This window comes from Apteryx rowi, unplaced genomic scaffold, assembly GCF_003343035.1.
Source record: "Apteryx rowi isolate R43461 unplaced genomic scaffold, aptRow1 scaffold_9, whole genome shotgun sequence".
NCBI lineage: Eukaryota > Metazoa > Chordata > Aves > Apterygiformes > Apterygidae > Apteryx > Apteryx rowi.
In genome coordinates, this window is record NW_020451204.1 from 2,249,474 (window position 1) to 2,276,840 (window position 27,367).

The 27,367-nt window shown below is 45.8% G+C and overlaps 1 protein-coding gene across 1 annotated transcript in view; it reads left to right on the forward strand.

Annotated features, from left to right (window-relative positions):
• The window catches only part of PLXNA4 (plexin A4), a 438,326-nt gene that overhangs the window by 398,494 nt on the left and 12,465 nt on the right, over positions 1-27,367 (forward strand). The window contains exons 24-28 of the mRNA XM_026091208.1: positions 8,251-8,410; positions 14,702-14,805; positions 18,040-18,139; positions 20,759-20,949; positions 24,907-25,076. Coding sequence (XP_025946993.1) covers positions 8,251-8,410; positions 14,702-14,805; positions 18,040-18,139; positions 20,759-20,949; positions 24,907-25,076 — 725 coding nt within the window. The remainder of the gene's footprint in view (positions 1-8,250; positions 8,411-14,701; positions 14,806-18,039; positions 18,140-20,758; positions 20,950-24,906; positions 25,077-27,367) is intronic.

The window sequence follows — 27,367 nt, forward strand, 5'->3', positions numbered from 1 at the left end:
ATTGTTTAATATCTCATACATGCTCAGTTTGAGGACTCTATTTATTTTCAGTTTTTGGGAGGTGGGAGATAGACCAGGAGCTTCTTCCATCCTTCTTGTTTTACAGTGTCTTCCAAGCACAGGGCACACTAGGGTTTCCCTCATAGGCATGGTCTCTGGGTTCACCCCGCAGTGGTCTGGAGGGTACCTTAGCAAATAGACAGTGTGGTAGGTGGAGGAATTTGACTTGATATTTCTTTGTCTGCAAAAACTGGGGTGCAGTATAGTCTTACTGGCGTACATTTTCTGCTGGCAGTCTAGGTAGTACTAGCAGTCCGTGCACAGCAGCATGCATCTTGTTGTGGGATGATTTATCCCTCTTCTCTGACAGGTTGTGCAGTCTGCTCCAAACTGCTACTATGCCTTAGGTAGTTTAAAGCGCTCTCTGTTAAGGTGATATTGCATTGCAATCTCCTCCCTCCTTTTCCTCCCCCCTTCTTTCCGGAGCAGTTGTTTATGGAGGGAAAAGCAGTCTGTCCAGAGTATCTTGTGGAGAAGGAAAAGCTCCAGAGAGGAACAGGAGCACTGGAGGAGCTGTTATGCTGGGAGATAGAAGGAGATCAGAGAGTGATGACCGGACAGAGAGCTGGGACAGGGTAAAGATGAAGACAGGTGAAGGAGCTTGGCCTGTGAACAAGAGAAGTGGTTGATTCTGCTTATGACATTCATTTCTATGTGGTCAAAACCCTTTGATGCCCTGCTTATCCTAATGTGTGGGCCATGCTCACTCCAGGCAGTAGGAACCTCCCCTTAATATCCACTGTAGATACACCCTAAAAGCTATGATCTCTGGGCAGTTCTCCACACAGCAAGAGCATCCTTACAAGTCCAGCAAAAATTGAAACCATCCCTGATCTGAAAAGAAGAGGGATTAATGCAGTCTGCTGCCTCTGGTTGTGCTCACTCCAAGGACTGCCAGTTGCTCTCAATTTCCAGGCTGTGGATGTTTAAGACACCAGAGTTATTTCAGAGGGACACACAGGAATCACTGAATGGAAAATTCTGTCTCTGGCAGTGGCCAGCTCCAGAAAGGAGAAAAAGTAGGGATGTGAAGCCTTTCAGAAGACAACTGTGGGATAACTCGCCCCAACAAAAGTTCCCTTGACCTTTTTTTTGAGGTTGAAGTATGGTAGCTTATCACCTTTTCCTCTTTGTTTCATTCTAGGACTAACACCATAGTACGGTCATTGGGTGGCCAAAAGGATCTGATGATGATTCTCAGTGGTGCCCATTATAAATAAGTGTCTGTGTAGGTCAAATAGGAGGAAATGGAGGGAGGAGCATTCGTACTCTGTCTGGGTTGTGACTCCCAGCTGCAGGAACAGAGTCATTCAGCTGTGGATGGGAACAAGCCTCTTCGCTTAACAGTGGATAATATGCAGCACAATCTCGTAATGGCAAGTGCTGAGGTGGAGCGGATAGACCAAGGGGTCTTCTCCTGTCTGGGTTACTACCAATAATACACTCATGATATCACCCTTCCTCTCTGGGAGAAAACTCTTACTCTCAAAATCTTGTTTTGGGCAAAAAAGAGCACAACTTACATATGGATCTAAGACTTTATTGTTAGTCTAATAAATATCTTAAAAGCCTAATCAAAATACAGTGAATACTTAGTGCTAGTTCAGTTACAAAACACTAACAATCATTTCCAAATTAGTATAGCAAATCCTTATTAATAATGCAATTAAAATTGTTATACAAAACGCTTCTTAGTATCTACCTCTTTGCCCTGATGTGATGGTCACTCTTCCACTGTCTCTCTGGGTCCTAGCAGCAAAGGCACCAGTCTTTGTACGAAGAAGAAAGGTGGAGGTTGTTGCTGCAAGTTGTGACCACCCCGAGGTCTTCACTGGGAGAAGTGTGATATTCACAGTAGGGTTTCTTCCTTGGGGGTCCTGCTGGGGCTGATTTTACCCCTCCTCTCCCCACCGCTGGCTCCCTTCTGCCCAGCCCCAGCTCCAGCGGGAGAGTTGCCCAGCGCCCAGCGCGGGTCACACAAGGGCTGTTGTTTGCCAGGCAGGGACTGCGCGGGGGCAGCCCTTGGCCCTGCAGGTGCTCCTGGTGCTGGGCTCAAGCAAGACACTGTCTTCCCTGTCCCTGAATCATTTGCTTCATAAGTTAATTGGCTGCACAGTGAAAGACAGAGTGTTTGTTACTACATTGGATAGGTCCAGCCTTAGCTTCCACCATGAGATCATAACCTTCTTCTGGTTGATTAAAGGACCAATGATTATTAGACATAGTTTCTTAATGTAATTATTCGTGGGCCTTTACTTTCTCCTGGATACACTAAATCCACTGAGCTTCTAAGTCTCTGCAGGATGAAGGAGACGTTCTGAATCTTCAGTGATCCTTGTAATTCCTTTCTTTCACATGCCTTTGTTCCAGGAAAACCCCAATCCCTTGTCTTAGGATTCTCAGAGGATGCTATTGACTTATCTGCTGATTTTATGTGCACCTTTAGTTTAGGAACCTTCATCTCACTTAACTTTAGCTGTCTTTAAAAGCTATGTGTCCAGTCAATTTTAATTCATTGACCTGTCCTAGATTCTAGCTCAGGTGGGCTGACTCACTGTCTAGAAATAACTTTTTTCCTTCACTGACTACAGACTAGACTCATGAGCTTTGATCAGAACCAAGTCTAATGGGGGACATACTTTACTCCTAAATATGAACAGAATTTAATTTCTCATATTAAAAAATAGGACTTGCCTGTTAAATCAGCAGGGTAGACCTCTTTTCTGTTACATGTGGTTGTCTAGCAGTTTGGAAGCCTGATCTTGCATGGAGAAACTGAGCAAAAGAAAGAAGAATGCAGACACAGAGCGATCACTTTCACCAAAGGAAATCCCTCYGATCCTTTTAGGCTTGATATAAAGCAGCCAGCAAGAAGGGTAGTAATTATACATCAGCCTGAACAAAGCTCTCCTCCATTCACTCTGTGTTGTTTGATGTTAATCAGCTCTCCCTCTTACATCTCAAGAGCAGACAAATATATCCCAATAGGAATCTTAGCAGATTTACAGAGATCAGCTTTGGTGAAAGAGATCAAGAAGAAGCAGAAAATGAATAGGCCTATTCTTCCTTTTTTTCTCTCTTCATTTCTGTTTTCTTTTCTCTCTCCCTTGCCTTCCTTAAACAAGCACTATTCTGTCATCTTTTGTTAAAAAATATATCATAATGAAATAAAGCAAGAACTGATCCAGTGTTTCAATATTTGTTTATAGCATAGGAATTCCCTGAATGTCTCCTGTTCTCTCCTAAACTCATCTGGTCACCACTATGAATTTGCAATACTTGTGGCTCAAATTCATTGAACTGGTAATGTTTCATGAGTGCTGGGTGCTAGCTGGTTGCTTGACAGCATTAAATCACAGTTCCAGCAATATGTGGCACACTGAAAAAGGCTATTTATTGTTATTAGTTCATCAAGGCAAGGACAGGGCTTGTTTTGGGGCTGGGGGCTTTTATTCTTTACTCTGCTTTAATCGTGACCAAATATTTAAAGTCAGGATTTTGACTATGGTTTAAGTGAAAAGCAAAACAAAAAAAATCAAGTGACTTGCCCAGGAAGGCAAAAGGAGGCAGAATARTTTCAGACATCTGGAATTATTGATTTTAGAATACACACCTCACTTACTAAGCTTAGATTGTTTGGGGCTGATTTCTCTCCAAACGATATAGCTCTGATTTGCTGTCTGCCAAGTCCTACATTTCTCCATAGGAAGCATCCCTCAGTGGGCTAGGGTCTCTGCACTGCATAGAAAGAATTGTTCAGTTTGGGAGAAATTAAGCTCGTTACAGATGTGATTTTCTCAAATAAATGTGCTGCAAACCAAATGATAGAACTTCTCCTGAGCCATATACCTCAGAGAAACACCTTCTGGTGTTAATGTCTTCGCTAGCAGTCAGTGCTCATTGTCTCTGGTCTGCAGTGTTATTAAAAAACCAGCTAGATTATTCTGTCTATGAAAGACAGGAAGTTCTCATCCCTGTTGGCCACCACCTGCCTTKGCCAGAATCCATGATTTTTTAGCCATTTGCAGTCTAGATGTACAAACCTCACTCCTTACTGCCACTGCTCAGCTGTCATTGGGAGGTGAAAGACCATCCATCTCCTGCATCAGCTTCATTTCTGTTGACACAAATAATGCAGACRAGCAAAGGCCTCGATATGTATCGGATGCTGTCAAGAGTATTGGATAATTAGYGCTTAGGGGTGGCAGGTGGGAGCTGCCCAATACATCTTGTCTCGGAGCTTCTGGCATGCTCTGTGTGGTCCCTGCACACCTCGGTGGCTCCAGTGCAGAGAGCCTAATCAGCTTATCTCTCCTGACATCATACTCCAGGGTGGATAAAGACTCTTTGAGTTGTCTGTGTTTAAAGCTTTTCTAGGAGTTTTGGTGGCAGGGAGGAAGCCACTAATAAGATGTCAAAGGGTTTCCCATGCTTGGCCTCTTTGGCAGTCCTTTTCCTTCTTGATCTCTGCCAAGCCTTTGCCAAGAGAAAGATGTCTGTTTCCAGGACAGAAACTGCAGTGATCTGGTCACAGGGCAGACCACTCAAACACTGCTCAGAGAACTCAGGGTCAGGCCCCCCTGTGAGTAACCCCAAGCCATGCTGTTATTATTTAAATGTCAGTAATACACAGTAGTAATCAGGGTTCAGCTGCGCTAGGCATTGCATGTCTATATACTTAGAGACAGCTCATGCCTAGAAGGGCAGGCAAAAAAAGCCCAAGGATGTAGAAAAAGGTCAATAAGCACAGATCCAGTGAGACAGCATGGCCCAAGATCGCACACAGTCAATGGGAGAGGAGGGCTCGGAGATTCCTAGTCTGCTCGTTCCTAATCCTGCATCTTTCCATGCTGACCCCATGACCGACACCCTCTTTGTACTACGTTGACAGAGACTTCAATGCGTGACATAACAGTGGTGTCAAGTGCTGATTTCCTATCAGTGGCAAAACCATGCTTTCAGCATCTCCTTGAAGAACACTGAAGTCTCCTGTCCCTTTCACCCATGCTGGTAGCTCTCCCCAACAGGGCTCAAGGACAGGGAAGGAATGCATTCAGGAGGTCAGCATCTTGCAGATTCCCTCCAGCTCACTGGTCATGCAGGAATACAACACAGGCCATCACAGAGGTCTCTTTCCCACCAGCTGACACCAAAGATTGTGTTGAGCAGCACTGCAGGAGCAACAGGATTAAGCTTGTGTCTTTCACTGGTTGCTGTAAGGACAGCTCAGGGCAAAAGCACCGGACGAACCTTACACTTTCAGTGAGAATGGAACCCCTGAAGTCCACTAAATGGAGGGAGACAATGCTTAAAGGAGTTTTTCTCCTGGTCACCTCCTGTCAGGGACAATCTGTGGAAATCCAGGAGGATCAGTATAACCTCTGGGAGCTTTCCCACAGGGGTGGGGTAGGAATCTTTCTCCCTTGCAAACACCTCAATTTGATTAGGAGCTTCAGTCTGCTGAGTGGTGATGGATTTTCTGTCAGTGGTATAAGGATGACCTCTACAGACCCCACGAAAAATTTCAAAGAGAAGAAATTTTTTGTGTACAATACACAGCTGCCCCTTGCAAAATTCACAAAGTCTTTGTAGTGAGAAAAGTTCAGAGCTCCACAAGAGAACAGTTGGAAAACACTATCCGAGACTTGACATGAAACCTGGGGCTTATCTATCAAAGCCACTGTACTGTAGGAAGGGGTTTGGTTTCTATAAGCAATGACTGCATTACCTGAAGTGTTGAAAAGAGCTTCTTCAATGCCATTGAAATGAGCATTGAAATGAATGAGTATGAGGGTTTGCAGGTGCTAGCAGTTTTCTCCCTCTGTGCTTGAGACCACCAAGAGCAAACTTGTCTCTGCACAGCCCTTTGAAGCATTACTTTCCCTGCTCCCTTCTAAATGATTTGGAAAAGGAGAACAAGGACTGCTGTAGTCAGGACATGAATGGTTATACCTGCCCAGTCAGAGTTTTTCTGCTGCCATCTGAAGTGGGCACTCTGTGAAATTCAAGGACAATCCAATTATAGCAGCAGATCACCACTGTCAGCTCCCAGCTGGATGATAGACCACATTGCATGGTGGACATCATTGGTGCGGCAGATACAAGTCAGCACCTGTGGGAGACCTGGGCCTTTCTGGACCAGCAGCAGGAGGCCTGGCAGGGTAGCCTAGGTCATTTTGAACAGCACGAGGTGCCTCCGTGCGGGCAGCTGAACTGAAGCCCAGGTGACTGCATTGGAGCTGAATCACACCTACAGAGCTTGCTCTGACTGGCGTCAGCTAAGTCCACCTTAGCTGAACTAAGATTAGCAGAGATCTTTGGAAAAGATCACTGTGTGTAAGAGAGACCGGCAAAGTAACTTGGTCTCCAGAACCATGTGTGACCCCCCCATAGCACTCTCACAATGTCTGGGCTAGCCAGTAATCACCAGTTCATTTCCCTACAGATGTGTAATGGGAGGGAGACAACTAATAGCCTCAACACTGGATGCATTTCAACAGTGCTTTTATGTATAGCTCTGTGATCCTTTGAGATGAAAGATGCCACAGAACTGTAAACCTGTGCTGTTGTTGTTATTATCTGAACTGATGCTCTTCAATACTCCTGGAAGTGACATATAAATAATAGCTTTATGATCTAATCAATATCTCATATTTATATCTCCCCTTTCATCCAGAAAGATCACAGAGCTCTTTGTAAGCAATATCTTCACAAGTCCCTCTTAGCTGAGCATAACAGCACCAAAGGGAGCCTGGTGAGCCAATATATAATTATACTGATGTTATTTCACCCAGTTTTCAGCCACTTCGAGATCCCACTGCATCTTAGTAGGTTAAGGTGGGAAGTGATAGASAGTCCAGTACCTATTGCGTACTACAGAAGGGAATTTACAGTCAAGGTAGAATTTGCCTAAGTCACCAAAAATAACATGTCTGCTCTCGTAAAAGTGCCACAGGAACATTTAATAAAGACATGTATCCAGGAGCTCCACTGAACACTCCTTCCAAGCGTAAAAGTGAGCTAAGTTTATAAAAGTTTATAGACTTCACACTCCTGTAACCAGGAGAGACCAGAATGCTCGACATACACRTGGCCATGAGTTAGGGGGTAGGCTGCTGTTAAAATCTGTGTGTGCATTTAAGGAATCCCTTCCCCCTCTCTACTCCATATGCTTTGCATTTTACTCTTGGACACAGTGTTTGGAGCAGATGCTGCTCCTTCTGAGAAATCAAAGGCCTCTCTACTTGGGTCACTTTTCTTGTTCTATATGCCAAAACAAGAAGTATTTCTTTTTCTTTTTCTTTTTCTTTTTTCTTTCTTTCTTTCTTTTTTTTTTTTTTTAAGTCCTGCATTTCAAATTAATAACATTCTTCTCAGGCAGAAGGGTCTTGGGCTGTCCCAGGACTCTGCAGAAGACATTCAAAATTAAAGCTGAAAGCTCCATGATCATTTTTACCTGAATTGTCAAAGTCAGAGTGACAATGTAAGAAGGACATTACTGGATTCTGTTGCCTTGGCAGCTCTTTAGGGAGCAACGAATAGCTCAGAGGCCAAGGAAAGCTCTGGAGAGCCCTTTGGATATCAGTTCAGCTCCAACCAGAGTCAGAGCTGATAGTGTTTTTGATGGTTTCTCTGAAAAGAGTGACTTACTTTCATTTGGTTGAATTAAATTTTTACTGAAGGCACCAGAACCTAAGCTGGTGCTCATGGGCTTTCTGCTATTAAGTATTGCAAAGTTGCCAAGGAGATGAGGCTCAAATCTGAGGGACTCCTCCCACAGTTATAGTAGCTTCACCTCCCAGAGACAAGTGATGTGAGAGACAAGTTCAGAAAAACCCTCACACTACCTCCAACTCACTGACTATAACATCTGGGATCCCCTAAAACCTAGCTAAAAGCCAAATCCCGCTTACATTAAATCAGTGGGTGAATTACCCTTAGTTCAGTGGGCACAGACCCTGAGTGATATTAAAGGACTGCAGTGTAAGGGATTGAGGGCAAGGCAGGCATGAATGCATGCAGTTCCCCTGTGTCTTCTCAGAACATATTTCACCTTATTCTACTCCAAATCCCTCTCAGCTCCATCCAGCTTTTGGACACAAGAAGCTGGGTGAGGAGGGCAGACCACAGGGTGCTTGTGCTGTTCTGAAGCGTACGTCTGATCTCACTACCTCCCCTCTCCTCTCTCAGGTCCTGAGCTGCGTCAACCCTGACAACGTGAACAGCCCTGAGATCCCGGTGAAGATCCTGAATTGTGATACCATCACTCAGGTCAAAGAGAAGATCCTGGATGCCATCTTCAAGAACGTGCCCTGCTCCCACCGGCCCAAAGCTGCTGATATGGACCTGGGTATGTGAGTGCGTGGTCGGCATTGAACGCCACTGGGTAGAGGGGAGAGGGGGCATGGGAGCCAGCCAGACCCTGTCCAGCTATTGCAAGTGCTGCCTTTCCAGACAGACAGTGCCCCTGGTGCATGTGCAAAGCAGAACAGCAGCAATGGGTTGATTGAACTGGTGCATACAGTCCTRGCTAATGATAGCTCTATGCCTCTGTCTTTGAGGATTGCATGTTGGAAAGACCAGCAGCCATCCTTCAACATAAGAAACAGCAGCACTGAGGACTGCTGCTCTGAGATTTGCTTTCTGCAGAGGACTAGGAGAGCTGCATTCATGTCTTAAGGAAAAAAGAAAATGAATCCCACTGTTTATCATTAGCTCTGCCCAAGATCATTTTAAAAAAGAACCTTTATGAATTCATGTGCTTTTCTCTGTGGTCTGCTCCTTCGTGCATTACTCTAGTTGGAGCCTGGAAAGAGCTGCATCCATTTCACTGCATTTCTTATCAATTGTGCTGTCAAGCTCTGGGGCATATAGGGAACTGAACCACCCTTTACAGGGCTGCCTCTGAGTCCAAAACCATTTTTTTCCCAAAATCTGAAGCAAGGACAGTGGGAGGAGTGAGGTGTCTGAAATTGGGTCCACAGGCAAATCTGATACCATGCCTGGAGGCTACTATGAAAGGATGCAGAGAAATCTGGTTGGGGCATTGYTGTGGTGCCTGGTAAGGAGCTGGGGGCTGTACTGTGTGAGACTATTAGCCAGAATTTGCCTTTGATGACCTTCAGTGAAAGAGACTTGAGTGGAAAATGATGAAGTCTATAAAACCCTGCGAAGTAGAAGAGGAACCAAAAGGAAAAGGAATGGACTGATGCCAAGAAGCAATTCACAGCAATAATGGAGGCAGAAATGAGAGGTCAGGGATTAAAGTTAAGTGTGTATATGTGCGTGTGTTCATGCAGGGGAGGAGGGGACTCCTGACAGAAATTGCAGCAAGGTTTTTGCTCATGAAAGACAGTTAAAATAACAAAACAAGCTGCCAAAAACAGCAGTAATAAAGAACAAATCATATACATCATCAAGAAAGGACCCAAGACATTTCTGGGGCTGCTGTGAGTCAGCAGAGGAGTGGAGAGTGCAAGTGTGAGCCTGAGGCCAGAAACGGTAGAGGGTCAGGGCACCATAGCTGGGCGAACAGGGTTTGTGGCTGGATACATTGACATGTGTGGTGCTGAATGGTGGCCACAGAGCCACATTTGGACCTGAGACTGGGTGTGGGCAGAAAGTGGTCTGCCCTGCTATGGTGACTGAATGGTATGTGAGCCCTGGGAGGCAGGAATTTCACCAGCATGTTGGAAATATGAGGGATAAACTGGAGTCCGCAGATTTTTTTGCAACTTTGATGATTGACAGCAGGTGGTTTCTCCCTTCTCTATGCCTTTTTCAGAGACAGTCCTGACACAGAGGTCCATATCCCACCCCCCTATCCAAACTATAGACAGGCCTGGACAACTGGGCTGCTATGGATCTGACCCACATTCCCAAACACAGAAGAGTGTGTGTGTGCTGGGGGAAAGTCCCCAAATGGAGAACCTGACAATTGTGCAGCCAGGACTTTTACTGCTGCAAACAATTTTGACCTGCTTAAGTGGTGCTAAGGACCAGTGAGGTTCAGAAAGTATTCATGAACATGTGCACAGGTTTGTCCTTACTGACAGGAGACTGTTTTATGAGCAGCCATATAGCAGATAGCATTGCAGCTGGGAGAAAAAAGCACCTCATTTACGACAGGTGCAATAAAGTTGCAGGCTTCCTTAGCACAGCTGCCAACAAGGTGGGAGGAGTGCAACTGACATGGGTGGAGAAGTCATGAGAGGATGTGCATGTCCCACCACCTCTCCAGCCCATCTTCTTTGCCAGAAAATATGTTTGTTGATGTATGGCATCCTTTGGTGAAAGTGAAGGTAGCATGGGGAGAGCAGGAAGCTGCCGTCCCTCAGAAAGCAGCACAGAGCTCTCAGGGTCAACCTGCCCTGGGCTGCAAGAGCTGCTGGATCAGCCCTGCCAGTCCTTGCTAAGCAGCAGGACAGAACACAATTGCAATCTGGCCTTGAAATCGATGGCTTTCTAAACAGCAACACCGTTTTCTATTGCCATTACCATTTTCTAGGCTTTCTGTACTTACTAAGGCCAGATTGCTCACATGGAAGAAAGCAAACAAGCTAATGAGTTGTTATGAGTTGTTAAATGCAGGGTAGGTGCAGGCAGAGTGACTGGTATGTGTCACAAATGTCATAATGTTTTGCAGTTACCCAGATGACTCATGGTGGGGGTTGTCAGCTGAAAGTGCTTATATTGGACACCCTGAGGTCATATTTTTGTCCAAAACCCAAATTGCGGCCCTCTGAGTAAAGGCTTCTTTCTACAGTGGCCAATTGTGTTATTATTCTTTTTTTTTTTAAGTCCCCATCATAAATAAAATACCCCTTCTTTGGAAAAGCATTAGGGTGTGAGGATCACAAAACAGAAATTTGCCTCCACACTGAGACATCCACTCTCCCTGCTTTTGATTGCCTTTTGAAAGGGACTGCTGGGGTGCCAGGGGCTGCTGGATCGAGTGCCGTGCACTGATTCTGTATCCGCTTCGGTACGGACCACACCAGGGCAAGCTCTCACCACCTCACCAGTGAGGTATGCCTCGCTGGAGGTGCCACACTGAGGTGGGGAATTCAGACTTTAGAAACCATTTAAATTGAGCCAAACTCCGGTATATATACATTAAGGCAGACAACTTACATATATAGGATAAAATACTTTCCAGGCAACTCCCATCTATGCATTTTGATACGAACTTCTCTTTCCCCCCCCTCAAACCACTGTGGTCCTTTCTCCACCCTAGAAGCAGAGTTGAGTTTCTCAGCTCATTTCCAATAAGTCATCATTTGCTGGCAACTTACCCATTTTTGTCTCCTACCCACCTGGTCGTACTGGAACCTGCAGCACACAGACAAAAGTTTTTTCTCCTGTTACCTATGCCAATCAGTTGCTCATGTGGAAGCTATTGGAAAGCGATAAAATAGTTCTAGGAATGTAGGACTAAGAGCAGCCACCTGGCTCTTCAAACTAATCCTTCACAAGCACAAGTGATCGTGAAATAAGTATTGAGCCTGGGTAAGCCAGATGCATTTCTTTCACATGCCATTGCTGCACATGAGCAGTCACAGAAACGTTTCACAGCCCTTTATAGTGGATTTAAGGTCTGTAGGAAAAGGTTTGGGAAACAGTACAGCATGTATGAATGACTAAAATGGATCATGTGCATCGTGACCTGGAAGTGCCTGTTAAGGACAGGGTAACTGATGGTGACTAGTTCTGGTGAAGGCATCTGGAGTGAGGTGAAAGGACTTGCATCCACCTGGGTATTTCAGTTGCCCTGGAAAAAAAATCATCTCTCTGCTGCACTTTTCTCCCTTGTTCAATGGGCATGTTCAGGGTCACCTGGATCAGAGAGAAGGCACACAGGAGGTGCAAGATTTTCAGTAGGATTCAAGCTGCAGGAAGGCATATCCCTTGCACCCATAGAGCCATCCCCTAGCCAGGCACTGATACAGCTTAAACAAGCCCCTCTTTGTCAATGGCCCCTGGAATTTCCTTTTTCCTAGTCAAGTTGAACAGAAAGGTTGTTTCTAAAAGAAGAAGAAAAAAAAAGAAAAAAAGAAGAAGTAATTCCTCCGTGCAATAAAAAGATACACTATCAGCTGAATGAAATATAAAGGCTTCACAGCAGCTGTCTCCTGAGTTTGCATTTACCGCTGCTCCTGATTGGAAGGCTTGATAAAGATAATGGGATTTTTTGCCTCCCTCCCCCTCTCCCTCCGTGTCTCCGGAAGGTGGAAGTGTAACAAATTGGATTGGAGCGTGTCTCTCCTTTGTGGCAGCATGGTGAGGAGTGTGCAGATCTGATGAGAGAGGGTACAGGGCACTGCCAGTGAGGACAAAGCTAACAGTTTTCCCTTTGCACCATGCATACGGATGTCAGAGTCACCTTTTCCTCCTTTGCCCCTTCCCTCCCCCTTCTCCCAGCCTCTGCATTTATTTTAGAGATCAGTGTGACCACCTTAGCACTTGCAGAGAAAGGGAGCATGCAGAGCCCCTATAAGGCAAGCCAGAAGAGTTGGGGGCCCCATGGGGAGTCCCGTGACCACAGCTGAGGACCTTTCCCAGTCACCACTCAGCTGCACAATGAAGTGATTTGTACTTGGTCAAGGGAAAGAGGGTATAACACTGAAGCCAAATGCTCTGCATCTGCCCCACSGGGTGTTGACCCCCTTGGCTTGCACAGGAGAGGGTCTTGCGTGGAGTCAGACTGGCAAATCCTCATCACTGTATGCACTCAGCGGGGCACTTTGTAAGAGTACCGTTTCCCAGTCAAGCCCAGGCTTCAGCATTTTGCACTCTTCCAAGAAATATATGGGACCGGTTAGCTTCTGGGAATCCATTCCAGGCAGGATGAACAGAGAGCATTGCCCTTAGACATCACAGGGATAATATAAGTGAGGATCTAAGGAGCTGGAGTAAATGAAGGGCAGTTTAGGATCAGTGCTTAGCCACCATAACCTTTACTTACACTCTGAGTATCTCCAGCCAAAGAAACACCCAGCAATAAACACAGCAGCTGACCTCTTCCTGCTAATTTAAATGAATAATAAAGGCAAGGGCGACTTTCCCAATACATTTTAATTATGTGATAAGAAAACTGCTGAAACCAAAAGAAATTTGCAACGGTCCTTGCATTTTTATATTAGGAGCAATAAGCAGGGGTGGCAGGTGATGTCTCCATATCCAAGAGTTCATTTTAATTAACTCCAGCAAATGAATAGACTTTCTGCTTGGAGTGTGGCTAAATTGTATGTGGCTGGGTCATTGTGACTGAGGCATGATCACCAATAAGGAAGCTCTAGATGGGCCAGGTTGTCTCTGGCTAAGCCACAGCCATGCCTGGTGTCTCTAAGTGATATTACATTTCTCTTCTTTGACCCTGCTTATGCATTCCTTGCCTACAGGCAAGTCTCTGAGTCCTCTGTGAGGAAAGCTATGCTAGTCCTCCACATGGAGCATCCTTCAAGACTTGAGTGAAAGGTAGTGCCCTGGGAAGTGACAAAGCAGTCCAGTCCTGCAGAAGGAGAAAAGCACTCACCATTTTGGGGCACAGGCTAGAAAACTGAATGTGGCCAGAAACAGGAGTCCTTTTGCCCACATGCACGCTGCCGAAGGCTGATGGAGATAGCATGCTCCATGGAGAGGGTGTTGGTTCTGGTTCGGGCTCTTCTCCCGGTTGTGTCTCTGCTGTAAGCTAGAGCTGAGGGCTTCCTGCTCTCCATTACTTAGGACTTCAGGGGCAAGAAGTGTTGCAAGAACACGGAAGGAGATGAACTGGCCCCAGAACAGTGTCTGGTGCTTTGCTGAACACGGCAGTGCTCTACCCAGGGAGCTCTGGCTGTGGCTGGATCTTGGCAAATAGACATAACTCACATACCCAGAAATGTTCTGTCTGTTTTGCCAAATGAAGGCGGGCCAGGGACCAGTTCCTATCCCTAGGGCTTGTGGCACACACTGGCTCCTATTACACAGTGAGGGACTAACATTCGCCAGGGCAGGCTGGTCTTGGAACCTGCACGTTGGAAGAAGAACAGAGTGAGGGGGTGAACTAAGAGTTAAGCACTGTGAATAACCAGGTTGCTAAAGTATTGGGCCTTGTTCTGTTCAGCTCTGTGATCCACTCCTTGTTTTATTTATTTGTATAGACCTTTCCACTGTGCGCTTCTGTGGCTTAATGCCAGACTCATCATGTAGGCAACTGCCATATGTTCTGATCTCTACACAGTTCAATGTCATTCTTGAGCGGGATGTGTGTTTCCGGTGCAAAAGTCTTTTTGTGAAACCAGTATCATTTTATTTAGTGCAAGCAAACCAGTTTGGATAATGTAGGACTTGACTCAGAACTTTGCCACGTAGCTGTGATTTTTGCATACTTTCCTGAACCATCTCCCTTAATCTTTCATGATTCATCTGTCCCTTCTTTTCCTGTGTCATGGGCTTTGGACATGTGTGCATTCGTATGCTGTATGTGGTTGGAGGCACCTGCCAGACCATAATGGTAATGACTGAGACATGCTGYTTCACACATATGTAGCCTGCACATGGGTGATGCACATGAGTTATGGGCACAGGAATTACCAAACCTCCATACCCTTCTCTCAGAGGGTCTGCAGAGAAGAGTGAAATRTGCCATTTCTCCTTGCAGAGTGGAGACAGGCAAGCGGGGCGAGGATGATCCTTCAGGAYGAAGACATCACAACCAAGATAGAGAACGACTGGAAGAGACTCAACACACTGGCACACTATCAGGTAATGTGACCACAGCCCCCCTGCCAGAGATCCAGGATGACTTACCTGGCTCTGTGGCTGTGTGATCACCCATCAGGGAGTTACTGATCTCCAGCCAGCTCGTCCAGTACCTCCCCAAAGGCCACACTGCATTCTCAGGGACACAGCTTTGCCCAACATACACCCCTCTCCACTGTCCCATGCCTGGTGTAGCTCTGTCACTTGGCAACTCCTCTCTAGCACCACAAGGCTGCCCTGCATGCGGCCACAGTCTATAGGGAAGCTGTAAGTATCATGATGGGACAGAGCAAACTCATCTCAGACACTGAATTAAAACAGTGTCCCACCGTGCTTCCCTGTTTCCCTGCTCAGGTCMGTGGGAGAGGATGGGAAGAAGGTATCTAGAAGAAGGTGGCTCAGCCAAGAAAGTTAAAAGGAGAAGGATAAAGTGCTGTTCTCYAAGATGCAGTAATAAACAACAGTTGACTGAGCAATAACTAGGCAGAGCCCCTGTATTGAGTACATCCATCCTGCCCCACTGGCCTGATAGGAATCATCCTGAAAATCATTAGAGATGAGTCCAAGGGAAGAAAAAAGCTTCTGTCACTTTTAAAGGACGGAGCAGCCCTGGTGAGCTAAGGATGTGAAAGGGAGTTGAGGTCAACGTGAGGACAACACAAGTCAACATTTCTCTTGTTGACAAACAGAAAACAAGCTCTTCCCTCCCCCTTTTTCCAATGCATCCAAGTTTTTTTTTTTTTAATGTTAGCAAGGTGGAGAAGGGTTGAAGGAAGAAAAATGCAAGGGAAGGGGGCTTATTATCTGGAAGAAGGAGGAGGGAAGCAACATCGCTGGAGACAGAGTGGTGCAACAGAGTGGTTGCTGACCTGGGAAATCTTGGTTTTAATCCATATCCTGATCTTGACCTGCCTTGAGTGGGGGCTTCCYTTCATCTCTGCATTACCTTGAGTTCCTTAAAAGAGGACAAAAGATGTCCAAAAATATCTTACAGAAGTGGTAGATTTCCTGAAAATTTGAGTTTTGGTGAAAAGCTCCCTCCATTCATTCTCTCCTCTCTTGCCAAAAAAGCCTCATTAAGTTTAATCTGAAGCTGACAATTTTGTCATTTCCTCAATCACACCTCAGCAAGCTGTGCTTCATAACAAGATTTTTTTGCATTTAATAGCTGACCTGAGGAGGCAGAAGGCAGTAATTTGAAAAAGAAACAAAACTTTTCACTCGAGATTGACTGAAGCATTGCTGGCTGACTCCGGAAGACTTTGGGGGTGGGGGGAGGAAGGGGACACTTATGTGTTATTTCAYTAAAACAAGGGTATATTTTTCATTTCTTTCTTGACTTTTACCAGTTACTTCCATCAATGAACTCCCAGCTCTGCTGATGAGCTGGGGCAGAACAGATTCTCAGCTGCCAGGGTGCTGAACTCTACGTTATTTATCCTGGCTTTCCTGAGGGCCGAAATGAAGCATGCCAGAACAGTCATTGATATTCCCGATGCCTCAGTTTCCCCATCTGTAGTGTGGGGCTAAAACTACAAAGAGTCAATAATTGCCTTCTGTGATTGCTGAGAGGCTATTTAATTAGCCTCTGCAGTGYTTTGAAGATCAAAAACTCTTGTGCAAGTGCTAATTATTATTATTACACAGACAAGAGCTAGAAGTTGCTAACAGGTTTTTTTCACCTATCTATCTCCTTTTTTTAATGTCTTATTTATCACAGATATTCCTGATATGGCTCCTCTGAGCCACTGGCTTGTTAGCATTTCTGATATGGGACTCACATGAATTTCCTAGACGTAGAAAGAAAAAGTCTGGCTCATTTCAGAAAGCTCTGTTATCTGTTGAAATGATCTCCCATGACATCCTGGAGCACAGCCATGCCAGCCCTACTCCTGTCCCCCAGTTGAGACCCTCTGACACAGCAAGGAGGAAGAAGCTGTGGTGGTCAGCTCTCTCCAGCAGTACATTTGTCACCTGGAAAGAGAAGACTGTGCATGGAGCGGTTRACAGGATCAGTGAAACTGGAAAATGTAGATATCCACATCTGAGCTGGGTACCTAGATACTACCTGCAATCAGGTTGGAAGGAACAGAAAATGTCACATCAGTTTTCCCATCCTTATGGGACATCCCATCCTTAATGTCTGAAATAGCTCAGAAGAATTAYTCCCCCTAAATGTTTATTTCTCTCTGCTTAAGGTGACTAGCACAGTTGCAGGTATCTACATTGCAGCTATCTTAAGGTAAAGGAGGTGAACCCCAGAACTAATTTCTATTGCCATGAAATRGGACTCCAAATCCAAATTCCTAAGCAACTCAGAAGGATTTAGATTCCTCTGTCCTTGAAAACCACTCCTGGTTTGACTTAAATTTGGAGCTAAGGTGGAAGGCCCCCTTCTCTTGTCTTSATTATCAAACATGCTTCTCGGGACATTTTAGCAGCACCTCAGTAAGGCTGAAATCCGGGCTYATTGCCAGATCATGCAAGAATAATTTTCATGAAGAAAATCTTCTTGTTTGACGGCTGTAATTGTATAAGCAAAGCTTGTGAGATCTGGAGACCTAGAAAACTGATCCACACACTCTGATGGTTCTTGGTCTAGAAGCTTTACCCAAATCCCAGCCCTCATCTAGTTTCTCCAGTCTGGATCTGCTCAAGGAATTTGGGATCTCTTATTTATTTATTTATTTATTTATTTATTTTAGTGACAGTCCTGGTCTTCCATCAGCTGAATTCCCAGATAAATTGGCATTTCTCCTCTTTGAAAAATAACCCTATAGTAGTTCCAGCCTGTCTTACAGTGATATTGTGGTTACATGTTACCTTAGACACTCTGCAGTATAGAGGAAGAGAAGGTCTTTTATTCTACTCATGTCCCTRTCCTGCAGACCATTAGAGTTGCTTCATGAAGAACCTAATGCAAGTCTTACTGAGGTCAATGGAAAGATTCCCACTGTTTTCACTGGGCTTTGTTTCATGGGCCAGAGTATGCTTTGTCATCAGTTGGCCTATTGCCCTAGTTCAGGCTTCTAGTGAAGTAACAGGAAGATTTGGTCCCGTTTTTTTGTCAATAGACCCACTGAAGAAAGTATCTTATGCTTTGAGCCAAAATTACTGTCCTGCCTGCAGTGACACTGATTTATGGCTCAGGTTTTGCTGCTTGAATTCCTGCTGCCCTTGGCATGCTCCTCAGTCAGTTCTCAGAAATTTATTGACAAAGTCCATTCTTGTCTGTAGGTGCCAGATGGATCTGTGGTAGCTTTAGTCTCCAAGCAAGTCACTGCCTACAATGCAGTCAACAACTCCACGGTCTCCCGGACTTCAGCCAGCAAGTACGGTAAGGACCTGTGTGCTGATATAGCTTGAGAAAKCAATGGAGGGGAGATCCCAAACATCGTGCTGGTTACAAAACATTGAGTATCAGCAAAGAGAATGATAGGCAGATGACTAGTTAATAYGAATGCTTGGGGGATTGGAGGAGGAGAGGATTTAGCCATGTAAAACTGTGGCATCTGGTCCAAGCTGTTGATCCAAGTATCTGGATTGCTCTTGGGAAGTACCTCTCCTCCCTTTTGGTGAGGCGGAGGGGGAGGCTAAACAATTAGATGCCTAAATTTTATAACACTATATGATATGACTATATCCCATAGTCAGACAGGATGAAACTCACTCTTAGAGCGTGCACAGGAAGATGCAACCAGGGACTGCACAGCACAGTAGAAGAGCAAAGTCATTCTGGYTGGCAAAGATCCTGGAGCATGGTCTGTGATGAAGACAAATCTGTGGCACAGATAAGRGGACATTTGGACTAAAAGCAACCACAATTTACATAGGGCACTGTCTGTCTGGAACTATGCCTCACAATGTGGATGTTGTGTGCCTCACCCAGCTATCTTCTTATCCCCAGGGAATCTGCACCTGGAATAAATAAATAAATAAATAAATAAATAGCTTACAGAGCTCTTGTATCAGAATATCTCAAAGTGGTACACTGTTTTTCACATTTTACCCATGAGACAACTGAGACTGAGACAGCTGTGAAGCAGAGACCAGGTGGAAATTCTTCTGCAGAACCAGACACATCTCCTGAGTCTCACTTGCACCATCACACACCCTTCTCCCCTGCAGTAGAGTCACAGGCTATGACATGTCTCACTATGACAATGTGGGAGGGGAAAAGAAAAAAGTAAGTCTGTAATCTGCAACCAGAGACTGTTGCAAAAGCACCCTCCATCCCAGGTCCAGCTGTCATATCTCTTTATTATTATTATTATTATTATTTTAAATGCATGACAGCATCTCTCATCCTTCCCATTCCCTTTAGCTTGAGGGAAAGTACAGTTACTCAATGTCCGGAGGAGTCGCCTTTCTCTTTCTCCAAGGACATGAGCAATCCACCAAACCTTATTAATATTCATCCTCTTTGCCATGTTGTTGCAATTACTGAAAGACACAGTGACCTTTGAAAAGGAAGACTTGAGGGGGGGGTTAATTTCTGTTGGATTTCTTAAATTTTTTTGTCATTTGTTTTTTCAGAAGGAGGGTGTGGGGAAGAATGCAGGGGGAGGAGAAGATGTGGTGGGTCAGAAGTGGTTGTTAATTGCAATTAAGGGAACAGCATCCACAGAGAAAAAGGATATTCCGTCTGAGAATTAATATGTAGAGATTGGTAATGCACTAATGAGGCTGATTCAGACCTTGTTACAGAAAGGTGCAACACTTCTGTGTTAATTATGGTTGGAAAAGACTCAATCACCTATAGCATTACTGGAAGGTCAGAGGGAGAGGAATACCTCATGCCATCAGTTGGAGGCAGAGGGAAATGAAATCTGGGGTAAAGAGGTGTCCTTGAAGACAAAATTTGTGTGGGTCCATCTGGGGATTTGGTCTACTTCCTATCAAGAGCTTAGCAAAATCAAGGCTTTGGGGCAAGGAGTGAAGAGGATGGTTGGGTGGGAGACATTGGAACRTTCTGAGGCAAGAGTGGGGAGGAGAGACATCTTCTCCTAAGTCTGGGAATGGGGAGGTAAGCAAGATGTCCCATCAGTGTTACTACATAAAAAGGCCCATGACCCGTTCTCTGACTGTGAGACTAAGCAGGATGGATTGGTATGGCTCACATCTGTATGGTTAAAAACTAACAAGATGGTCTTGCCCATAATGGCTACCATGAACTGTCTGTACTGTTCCCTGAACTGTCCCTTGGCAGTGTCTGACAGTGATAGAGCTAGTTGTCCCAGGCCAAAGCTCTGTCAGGGAACAAGCTAACAGTTAAACAGTATGGGCAATTGAAGGTCAGTGTTTGGGCCTTTTGTAATTTACTAGTATAGACATAATCATCATGCCCTGCTTGGCTGACCTCCCTTGTATTTGCTGAGCAAATCGCTCAGTCAAAAGTTAATGCTTTGATAGTAAAGCCCAGTCCATAAAGCTGCTTTGACGCTTCTCTGGCTCACACCATAATTCCACCCTGGAGATATACCTGCATTGCCCAATGTAATTTGCAGCACTCACACACACCCACTCAAGACGATGGAGTTTTACTTAATGCTAATAWGGAAATGCAGAGCTTGCAAGAGTAGGCACACTGTAGTACTGCCATAGCCCTCCTGTTTTGAACACCCAGGCTAACATTTCCCCAGAAGGCACGCTGTGTGGCCGTGACATCTGGGTCTGTGCTGTGCAGTGGGCATACTGCAGGCATGCCCAAGGACTCAGGTCTAGCTCTGGTTRTCTCAGCCCTGCACCAGAGTGTGTGTGCATCCAGTACATACACTGAATGGGAGAGGTACCTGCAACCAGCACTGAGCCCAGATAGAGGAAAGGGGTCATCTTCTTGCCTGTCTGATGAAAAACTTCTATTAGGAAAAATGTCATTATCATATTTCTGTGGTGAAACTCATTGATCACAATGCAAGTGCTAATAAGATTGAGACACATGCATCTGTCTTTGCAGAAAACATGATCCGTTATACAGGCAGCCCAGACAGCCTCCGTTCTCGCACACCCATGATCACACCTGACCTTGAGAGTGGAGTCAAGATGTGGCATTTGGTGAAGAACCATGAGCATGGTGACCAAAAAGAGGGTGATCGGGGCAGCAAGATGGTTTCTGAGATCTACCTGACAAGGCTACTTGCCACCAAGGTACATGGCATGGTGGTGGGGGTGGAGGGACAGAAATGTGCTTTTAAAGGCTGAGGTGAGACTTCTTGCAGACAAGAAATGAGAGACTGCTCAAACAATGCCAAAGGGGAATTAAAAACAGAAGAGCAGAAGGAAAACAGAACAAGAGAAGTGCTCCAAGAAAACAGAATCAGGAAAGGGACTTGTGACAATGAAATGGTAACAAAAGAGAATGGTAACAAAAGAGAAATGGCAACTTTAATGGCAGTGCATTGGGTAGGTCTGGAGAGAGGAGGATCAAGAAGTGGGGATGCTATGAACAAAGGGAGCAACTTGTCAAAAATGGACTATAAATGAGGAAAGGGTGATAGTAACAAAGCAGAAGCCAAGGGCTTAAGGAGATGTTGGGATTTGGAGAGCAATGAAGAGTGAAGAACCCAGGGCCATGAGTCTGGTGAATAGTCTGCACAGAGGTAGGTGTGTGCTGGGCTTGCAGATTATACAGGATTGTAGTTTGTCCCAAATGGAGCAAACAAAGAGCCAGGAAGTGAACATGCTCTGATCAGGCTCTGAGAATGCATCATATCATGCCTTGCAATCTGAAATGGGATCCCATGCCACAAAACCCTGTGTGGGTATRGATCCTTCTTCTACACCTTTTCCCTGGGCCCATAAACATTTAGTTCTCATAACAGAGTCTTGTGTTGATGACTTGTTGGGGGGTTAAGTTAGCTGTGGTGTGGCTATTAGATGACCAGCTCCAGGGACAGCAAATGGAGTTAGACACGCATCCACATTCAGACATGGAAAACTCAGGGACTCCTAAGGGAAAACACAGGTCAAATCAGGCAGGGGCAGAGCAGGGGCATCCTGAACTGAATCCCCAGAAACATCTCACACATCACAGCTGGCTCATGGCAGGTCTCTGCAGAGACACCCCATGAAGGCTTGCCCCTGGGCTTTTCTCTGAAGACCCAATTTCCTCTATATGTTGCAATGTTCTGGCTGGTTGTGCTCTTCCAAAGCAACATTTCCTGGGTGTTGAAAAGTTGACAAGTTCCTATCTAGTCAATCCATACTACCAAGAATGCTGGAAACCAGCTTTTTATATGGGGGAGAGCACTCAGGCTGACAGGTCTATAACTTACTACAGCAGACTTCTGACCTACAAAAAGTAACTTAACTCTCCTGCTGTCTGCACAGCTACAACTCKCTGTCACTCAGCATCACTCTGTTCTTTACCTGGGATGGGAGTGGCTGGCTCACACAGCAGCTGGCTGGCTCCGGGGCTGGCAAAAGACCTCTGGCCTTTCAACTTCTTTCATCTCTGACCAATACTGTCCTCCTCAYAACTTAACTCTAAAGGCTCTACAAGAACGTGGGCAAAAGCAGTTGTCTGAGCTTACATCTATCTGCTTTTCCACCCTGTCACCCGTTGATCCCTTTTTGGAGGTGGTCTCCTTGTATAGACCTATATTAATGAAGAGGCTGCAATGCTCTTCTTTTGCACCCCAGCAGAGACCAAGGCTGGCAGAGAGGCAGGCAGTAAAATCATAGACAGGTTCCTTTTGCAATTCTGACATCTTCTTGCAGCGTAGAGCTTCTCTGTCCCAGCATCTCTCTAACACATAAGTTATCTTGGTGCATCCTGGAAGCAGAAACCGCAGGGCAGCTGTGRCTCAGGTGCGGCTAATCATGATGTTTTTTCACCCCATTCTGAGCAGTGTTAAACAAAGCAGAGATCAAACAGCCCAATCTTCCTTCCCTCGATGAAGTTTTGATGATTATCATTTCCTGTCAGGATGTCAACAGACACAAACACAATTATATGTGTTCATGCAAACACCCTCYGAGTTCACCCATCAGACAGGCCTCCATCATGTGTTTAAACCCTACCATACAGTTTTATCTGCGCATTTTTTCCTTGACTCGTTTTGCTGCCAGTTTCTGGCTCTACCCCCAGCACACAACGGCYGGCTCACTCTGGCTATCCGAGCTGCAGTGGGATTCAGATTTGAAGCGATTCTKTCTTTAGCCTTTGGAATATGCCCAACTCCATGACCTCAAGATGCTTTAACGGATCACACAACATCAAAAGAAAATCATGCTTCTCAGGGACCGGGCCCCAGCTGGTGTAAACCAGCAGTCATTGGACCAATGCAGATTTACACTGTCTAGGGATACGTCCCCTACCCCACCACTGAATCACTTCTACTTTCTGTTCCAGGTCATGAACTGAACTCTTGCTTTTTGTAAACACAGTAGGAAAGCAGCTGTGAAGCTTACACAGCAACACACGGAGTGGAAAGGCTGGGAGTTTGCTGTTTCACTTCTAGGACTGAGAAATTTCCTTTCCCCATCATGCCCATTTGAGGGAGAGAAAGAGGAGAGAGACCTATTGCTGGTAATATAATCCCAGGGAATATTTAGATAAAATGACAATGATTTTTGTTCTGGTAAATCCCTGACCTCTGAGACCTAGAACCTGTTGTCTAAAAGCCTCAGAGGTTTTCTTTGTATTTGTGTGGGTGAGCATGTAGAGAACTAATTCCCACCAGAAACTGAAACTGAGGGCAGCTCTTCCATGTCAGACCAGCAAGATTTCCCCTCTGGGGCCCTTTCTGAGTCAGATATGTGCTGCAGGGTTTTTTTCAGCCTGCAGGAGTTCACACAAGCAAACAGTACCTCCGTTTGTTTCCCAAAGAATAAATCAAATGGTGAATCAGCAAGAGACACCAGCCTTCTAATTAAGCATTTGTTAGCGCTATGTAAACTTGAGCCGCTCTGGTGGAACCCGGCACTTCATTTCTAGTAAGAAGAATTTCTCTCCTGGCTCTGCAGAGAAAGAGGAGGGTTTTATTTTTCAGCTGAGGAAATTTTTCTATCAGGGAACACTTGTTGGAGATTTGATTGCCTTTTTTTTTTTTTTTAATAGTCACATGGTTTGTTCACATACAAATGTCTGTGCAGTTCTGGTAGCAGAGCAGAGCTTCTAATGTGGGCCAAAGCTCCCAGTTTGGCAGGGGAAGTGTGCCTTGCCTGGTCACTCCAAGACCCAACCTGCAGCTCATCTTGCTATCACAGCTGCTTGACTGCCCCTTTCTCCAGACCTAGTCACCCTCTGCTATTCCAGCTCTTGACCTTCTCACTGAAGGTCAGTTGTCCTCCAGCTGGTCCAGGGTGCTTCTCCAAGCACGAGGTCAGGGATTCTCCTCCCAAACGAGCATGAGAAGACCCCTGCAATCTCTGCAGGGGACATCACTGAGGTCTGCAGAGCAGCACCTGCCCCTTTTATGCATTGCTTCTAGGGCTACATAGACCCATTGCAGCGGGTAATAAAAAATTAGAAGGCCTCTTAATTTTTGAGATTAAGATGAAGTTCTTGTTACTTATTYAACTATTCACTCATATAGAACAGCCATCTCTCTCCAGGGACTCTTGTCCCGTTCCTCCCTGTGACACCTGCTGTCCCTCTCTGCAGTCATCTGGATTTACCCCCAGCTTAAGAACTGGCCCTGGATGAAAGCCAGTATGGAAACTGGCTGGTTTGTGCTCATATATCCACCAGATCAGTTGTGGATAAGGTGCAGAGCAGAGGAATCTCACTGTGAACAGATCAAGGCCTTCCCACCACTGTATACCTCCAGTGGGACAAGCTTTCCTGCCACAGATCAACCACCCAACCTAGCAGGGAGTGCCAATAACAGAGAGAAAGACAGGTAGCAACCTTGGCCTACCCCATTTCGGCTGCTAATCAAGTGTAATGGACATTGTGAAAGGGTGCATGTCCACTCAAAACAGCTGGGTTGGAATTTCCAGCTCATGTCACACTTAGCAGCTATTAGATGACTCTTGCTTTTCAGTCACACTTCCTAAGCCTGGGTCTCAGACATACTCCATTTGCTGTGGAGCACCGAAACTTGACATCCTGTTCCCACTTGGTATCTCACACTCTCCTCTCCTTCCTTCTCTTGACAGGGCACCCTGCAGAAGTTTGTAGATGACCTCTTTGAAACCATCTTCAGCACTGCTCACCGTGGCAGTGCCCTCCCCCTGGCTATCAAATACATGTTCGACTTCCTGGATGAGCAGGCTGACAAGCACAACATCCATGACCCTCACGTGCGGCACACCTGGAAGAGCAATTGGTGAGTGAGATACCTACAACACAGCCTGGCACCAGGTCCTGGACCAGAAGGGGAAGAAAGGGACACGCAGTTTGGGATTTGGGTGCTGGGGGGAGCTGAGGAGCCTGGTTCAGAGCACTGGGCTCCCTCTTCCTGAGCCGATGGGGGAAGTTGAATATGCCCAGGGTCTAAAGGAGGGTCTCAAGGGTSGAGCGCTTTGGCTGTAGGTCTCACTTTTCCCTGTGTAAAATAGGGATGGCAGTATTTCTCAGGGATCTCATGAGGATGCAGGACGAAAGACTGTAAAACATTTAAGTGCTATAAGACCCAGACCCATAGGGATATCTGGGGAGGCATGGGAGGGGATTCAGTGCCACTCTCTTCATCTGAAATGGGTGTTTGAGCTTTCAGTATAGTCAGTGGGGGGCTAGGGGTCCACTTGATTGCCCACACATAGGCATCTGGTGCCATTTGAGATGTTTTACAGTGTCCCAGACATCCACAGGACRCTTGTAGCCTCTCAGGGTGACAGCTGGAGGCTAGGAGAGATCCCTTGGAGCATCTGAAATTGTACTAAGCACTTACCAGGGCCTGCAGCTGGATCTGAGACCCCTTCGGAGCGAGTGACAAAGGCTGACATCAGCCCCCTGCTCTCGCTGCCAGGCAGCAGCCCCTCTTCATGCATGTGAGGGGACAGAGGCAAAAAGCCACGATCAGCAGAGAGAAAAGATCTCTGCAGCTCCTCTCTGCTGAGTCTCCCTGTTGGAAAGAGTCCCCTGGGGAATCACTCCCTCTCCTTTTCCTGTGCAAATACAGGGACTATAAAAGGAACAGCAGAGGAGAGCCATGGGGCCCCCAGCTCATGCATTTTTTTTTTCTTTTACCAGCCATGCTGATGGCAGATCGTCACAGCGCAGTGACATAAAAAAAGAAACCCCATGCACCAAAGAGGCTTTCAACTAATGAAACATTAGCATATTATTAACATTATCTGCGGCACTAATCTAAGGCTGATTGCAGCCACTCAGACTAAATGAGCAGGAGGTTTATTTAAGGGGGGAGAGAGAAGGCAGAGTGTGTGTATGTGTGTGTTTGGCAGGGGAAAGGGGCAGTATGAAGAAATCTGTTCAATCAGATTAAATTAACTCCAAGTCACATCACGGGCTTCATTATTCCCAGCTAGGGACATCATCCCCCTGCCCCTCCCTGCACACACTCRTGCGCACATGCATGCACTCTGTGGCTGTTTATCTTCCAAACAACTGCAGATGGAAGATGCTCTGCGTGGTTCACTCATMCAGCTCTTCCCTCTGACAGACAAACCTCCCATTCCCAGCCCAAAATGCTTCTCTCCYACAGCTCTATCAGTTCTCAGTGCCGACATCTCCTATGCCTGCACTTCTGCCCCTTCCCCGAGGGAGCTTGTTCAGCTGATAGGATTACCATTGGGAGGCTTTCCTTGCATTTGGTGCATGATTTTTCTTGATCAGGAGAAGACACAGTGGTTTAGGCKAACGTGGTGTCATCCCTCTGTGAGGACATGCTAAACTGCCTGCTGTTACCTGAAAGACATCAGTCTTGGAGATGAATTGTTTRTGGTGAACATATGAGGATAACGAGAGTAAATGGGAAGGACTTAGGAACAGGGAAGTTTGGCTTGAACATCAGGTGAATTTGTTAGACTGAAGAATAACCTCCCCTTGGGAAGGTGTAGACCTTGAAGGTAGACTTTACAGTCTACCTGACAGGAAGACAGAGAGACAGCAGTTTGGTGCTGTGATCAGTGACACATCTCAGCTCCTAGGCCACGGTCATATGAATGCATTTGCTCTGACACAAAAAAGCTTGAGGCAAAGGCTGGAGGTAGGTACCTCAGGGCATCACACAAATGAACAGTTCTTTTGAGGGGGGAAAAAAAAAAGGCTTTGGATTGCAAGTGGAGTAGCATTTTCTTGGTTAGGGCAGATTAATTTTCGTTTCAAAGGTTTCAACACTTGTTCTCTGTTCTTTTTTTTTCCTTTTCTTTCTCCCCCCCCCCCCACCTTGGGGAAAGAGGGTTTTCATAGGGTGCCCAAGATCTTTGTCTTGTAAAGACTACTTCATGCCCAGTGTGCTGGGATCATAGGCTGGCTCAGGCTTGAGGAACAAAGCACAACAGTACATGGTGCCCACAGCACACAGTGCCATTAACATTCGCAGTCTGAACCTTAAAGCTGGACCTGCCTTTCTCCCCATGAGGTTACTGCGAGATATTTTTAAAAGCTAAGTCCACCACTGACTAGTGTTTATCATGAGTYGCATGAATGTGATAC